General features: G+C 25.5%; 1 protein-coding gene across 1 annotated transcript in view; it reads left to right on the top strand.

Moving 5' to 3' along the window:
* Nucleotides 1–1581: 1581 nt before the first annotated feature.
* Phum_PHUM587350 (Cullin-3, putative) overlaps nt 1582–5193 on the top strand; it is a gene marked incomplete at both ends in the record, with an annotated part of 5266 nt that continues 1654 nt past the window's right edge. The window contains 6 exons of the mRNA XM_002432440.1: nt 1582–1632; nt 2045–2242; nt 2422–2607; nt 2721–2924; nt 3013–3387; nt 3478–3825. Of these exons, the coding sequence (XP_002432485.1) occupies nt 1582–1632; nt 2045–2242; nt 2422–2607; nt 2721–2924; nt 3013–3387; nt 3478–3825 (1362 nt within the window). The remainder of the gene's footprint in view (nt 1633–2044; nt 2243–2421; nt 2608–2720; nt 2925–3012; nt 3388–3477; nt 3826–5193) is intronic.

Genomic DNA, 5193 nt, shown 5'->3' with positions numbered 1-5193 from the left:
TTTTTTTTTTTTCACAAAATAGAAATAAGATTATTATTATTATTATTCGAGTAAACATTTTAAATTAAGTGCCAACCATAATCGAATTTTTTTTTCGACTACAATTTTTTAATGGAATTTTCTATCAAAAATATAATTGTTTATTATGTTATCACGATTTCATGAAACTAATTTTAAAATGACAAAATCGCTTTTGTTTTTAATTCGGAGAAAAATAATTTTATTATAAATATATATATAAATAATATAGGATGAAAGAATATAAATTGTTACTTCAGTATCATTAAAATCATAATAATTATTTTATAGTTTAATGGCTGAGTAAATTTTATTTTTAGCTTTTATTTTATACCGACTTTGTCGTAATTATTATTATTAGCAATTTGCATAAAAGTAAAAAAAATAGGATTATTATTTTACCGGGCATGTTTTTTTTTTTTTTTTTTTTCAATTAATTAATTAATTAATTATAAATTTTAAAAAATAATAATAATAATAAGAGCGACAAAGCAAAGCCATTATTATTATTATTGTTTGATTCTCTTCGTCTGACAGATATTTCGTTTTCATGAGATTGCCTCATTAATACTTTTTCGTTTTGTGTTTTTCTAATGTTATCATTTTCCTTATCTTTTACTTTCTCTCTCTCTCTCTTTCTCGATTAAAAAACTACTCGAATGAAATAATTATTTTTAAATTCCATGTTAATAATAATTAAATGATTTATATATATTATGTCATACCTGTGTTTTTATTTTTTAATAAAACTTGATAAACTTAACAATCTGCTCAAAAAAGCTATCATTCATTTTCGAAATGATATTTGTAATTAATAATATGCAGAGGGAATCGAAAACAACTCGATTTCAGAAAATACATTGTTATGTAATGAATGTTGTTTCTTTTTTACTTTTTTTTCTATTCGACACTTTCCAGCAATTCTTTATTTCAAATTATCAAAGCTGACATAAATAATAATGATGATGATGATGATATCTGTGAATTTCATATCGATAATAATAATAATTATTATAAAAACTATTTTGATAGCTGCTTTGCACGTATTTTGTATTGTGTTTTTTTTCCATTTTTGTCTCCATTACTTTTTTTTTTTTTTTTTTTTAACACAAAGAAAACAGGAAAAAAACAAATTATTCATTTCATTTCTTTAAAAAAAAAAAAAAAAAAATATTTTTCTACATGACTCTCATTTGTCATCATAAAAAACAGTAGTAAACAAAACAAATGAAAAAAAATATGATTAAATTTTCAAGGGTAAGTGCCCTCGCTTAAATTTAAACCCCGTTTTCATGGCCGTTTCTTTTTTTTAAAAAAAAAAAAAAAAAAAAAAAAAAAAAAAATTTCCAAAAAAAAAAAAAACCAAAAAAAAAAAAGGGAAAAAAAAAATTTTGTACAAACATAAAATATTTTTTTTTTTTTTTTTATTTTTTATTTTTATTTATTTTATTTAATTTATACATTAAAAATAATTTTTTTTTTTTTTTTTTTTTTTTATATTTTTTTTTTTATTTTTGCGAAATGTGATCTATAATAATAATACTGAGTGTCTTTACTGACAAAATGCCTTCGACAAATTTTCAAATGACCGCTAAACATCCTGAATGTTCAGAGGTAATTCCACTTTCTTACATCCATTCATTTGCATTATTACATATTTCATTGAGTTTTTACAATATAGTATTTTATTTTAAACGTAAATCATTTTCATAAATACCACACTTTTTCACCCCCCCCCTCTCTCCCCCTTAATAATATATATTTTTCTTAATTGTTTATATGTTAAAAAAGGGGAGAGAGAGAGAGAAAAAAAAAAAAAAGAAGCAAAACAATGTTTGTTTATTTTTTACTTTATTTTTATTTTTTATTTTTTACAATTGGTAAAACTGATTGTGTATAATTATAACTGTCTTTTTTGAAAAAAAAAAAAATGTTTTATCATTGATTTACAAATACAAAGACAAATAAAAAAATTATATATTTTGTTTTCAATTCATGATTTGTATGAATTTATTTATTGTTTTAGATGACTATGGATGAAAAATATGTGGAGAGCATATGGGGTTTGCTCAAGAACGCAATTCAAGAAATTCAAAAAAAAAACAATTCAGGTCTGAGCTTTGAAGAGCTTTACAGAAATGCATATACAATGGTTCTTCATAAATATGGAGAAAGACTTTATTCTGGACTCAGAGAAGTTGTCACACAACATTTAGAAACAAAAGTATGAATTTTTAAAATTTAAAACGAGTAATTTTTTAATTTTTGTAAAAAAAAAATGATTTCGATATTCCCAAAAAAAAAAATTCATGTGTTCACCATTAATATCCGTATATGCCCATCCTTAAACAATTTATGTTGTCACCTGTACAATTGATTAAATACATGCTGACATTGTTTTAGGTTAGAGAAGATGTTTTAAAAGCTCTCCACAATAATTTTTTAACAACATTAAATCAAGCTTGGAATGATCATCAAACATCTATGGTCATGATACGTGATATTCTCATGTATATGGATAGGGTTTATGTTCAACATAATGATGTTGATAATGTCTACAATCTGGGGCTTATTATTTTTAAGGATCAGGTATTATATTGATTTAATCAGAATTTAAAAAAGGTTGTCTTTGAACCTTATGAATAGGATTTTACTTGCCACTCATGTGAATAACTGACCGATTATCATTTTGTTTTTCCAAGGTGGTTCGGTATGGTTGTATTAGAGACCATTTAAGGGAAACTTTGTTGGATATGATAATGCGTGAAAGGAAAGGTGAAGTCGTCGATAGAATAGCTATAAAAAATGCATGTCAAATGCTAATGGTCCTTGGAATAGGAAAAAGATCTGTTTATGAAGAAGATTTCGAAAGGCCATTTCTTCAACAATCTGCTGATTTTTATAGGGTAATTATATTTGTTTTCGAATGCTTTTTGGAATGAGAACACTTGGAGAGACAAGAAACAAATTGGATATTTTTTTTTTGAATTTCAGATGGAAAGTCAAAAATTTTTAGCTGAAAATAGTGCGTCTGTGTATATTAAAAAAGTAGAAGCTCGTATAAATGAAGAAGCCGAAAGAGCGAAACATTATTTAGACGTGTCAACGGAAACTAGAATAGTCGAAGTCGTCGAAGAGGAATTAATAGAGAAACACATGAAAACGATTGTCGAAATGGAAAATTCGGGTGTAGTTCACATGTTGAAAAATCAAAAAACAGAGGATTTAGCATGCATGTATAAATTATTTTATCGAGTGACTGATGGATTGAAAACCATGTCGGATTGCGTGAGCCAGTACCTTAGGGAACAAGGGAAAGCGTTAGTTCAAGAAGAAAATGGTGGAACGAACGCTATTAATTTTGTACAGGTAAAAATTTTAATTTTTTATTAAAACAATTAATTTTTTTTTTATATATAAAATAATAAATTAAAAATTGAATTGTAATTTTTTTTTTAGAATTTACTCGATCTTAAAGACAGGTTCGACCATTTTCTACATAATTCATTCAACACAGATAAAATATTCAAACAAATGATAGCGTCGGATTTTGAACATTTTTTAAATTTAAATCCAAAATCTCCGGAATATTTATCACTTTTCATTGATGACAAGTTGAAAAAGGGTGTGAAAGGGATGACCGAGCAGGAAATCGAAACGGTACTCGACAAAACGATGGTCTTGTTTAGATTTTTACAAGAGAAAGATGTTTTCGAAAGATATTACAAGCAACATTTGGCAAAAAGGCTGTTATTAAATAAATCTGTCAGCGATGACAGCGAGAAAAACATGATCTCTAAACTTAAGGTGAGCTTTGCTTTTTTTTTTTTTTTTTTTTAATTTTTTTTTTTTTTTTTCAATCGAGGGATTTTGTTTTTACAATTTTCAGTCAATTTATTATTTTTCTAACGCCACCCCCCCTCCTTTCCCCTCGTTCCACCCCCCTCCTCGCCCCTCCCTGCGCGGTAGTTTTTTTTTCTCTCTCTCTCTCCCTTTTGTAAGGTTTTTTCAGTGCCCGTCAAATGAATGAAATTTCGTTGAAATGTTTCGAATGAATCGGAGATTTACTCTCGCCTTTTTTTAAAGGCAATAATAATGATAATAATATCAGTCATTTAATTTAAGTATCACGATATATATATATATATATATATATATATATATATATATATATATATATATATATATGATTCCCGAAAAATCGGGGAAAATCTCATTACGCTTATCATATATTACTTGATAAAAAAAAAAAAAAAAAAAAAAAATTTTAGGGTTCAAGGTGAAGAGATTATTCAGTCCCCAGATTTGAATTTCTTCTTTTTTTACAGACAATGTATGAAAATTCTCTGAAAAGTAGTTAATTGTTGTTGTTGTGTGTCCCTGTAAATTATGTGTGTGCCCCAAGTTGTCGACAAAAAAAAAAAAAAAAAAAAAAAAAAAAAAAAAAAAAAAACTTCCCAAGAAGAAAGAACCAGAAGCGGATGCGTGGAATAGTTTTAAATGAAGCTCGTGTTACAAATTAGTGATAATCTTCTACCCAAAAATCAATTCAAATTTTTTTTTTTTTTTTTTTTTTTTGACTTAACTTTACTTAATTTAATTTAATTTAATTTATTTAAATTGAATTCAATTTTTTTTAAATTCGAAATTATTTTAAGAAAAATTAAGGAAAGTGGTAAATTTTTTTTTTTTTACATCATCATCATCATCATCATCATCATCATCAAATCATTAAAAGCTGGTTGATGAAGGTTTTCGAATTGGGGGCGGGGGGGGGGGTGAGGGGCGAGGGGCGGGAAATGAATTGTTTACAATTAAAGTGTCACGTGTAAAAATGATTATACTATTGTATGTATACACTATAGACGATATTGATGATACGGTTGAGAAAATTTTGTAAATTTTTTATTTATTTATTTATTATTATTATTATTTTTTTCTCTCTCGATATATTGAAATAAATAATGTCTGTATTTAAAACAAGTTCGCGGGTTTTTTTTTTTTTTGTAATTTTCGTTCTTATTTTTATAAATTTTTTAATATATATTAGAAGATAGAATCGCTGATTTTGCGCACGAGCTTCTAAAATGTAAGCCCTCTCATTATTTAAATTATTGAATATTAAGTAAATTTAAAAAAAAAAAAAAAAAATTTTTTAAGTTTTTTTTGTTTATA

Source organism: Pediculus humanus, genomic scaffold, assembly GCF_000006295.1.
Source record: "Pediculus humanus corporis 1103172108310 genomic scaffold, whole genome shotgun sequence".
In the NCBI taxonomy this organism is placed as follows: Eukaryota; Metazoa; Arthropoda; class Insecta; order Psocodea; family Pediculidae; genus Pediculus; species Pediculus humanus.
The sequence above is the reverse complement of the archived record's forward strand: the minus strand, read 5'-3'. Positions and strand labels throughout refer to the sequence as shown.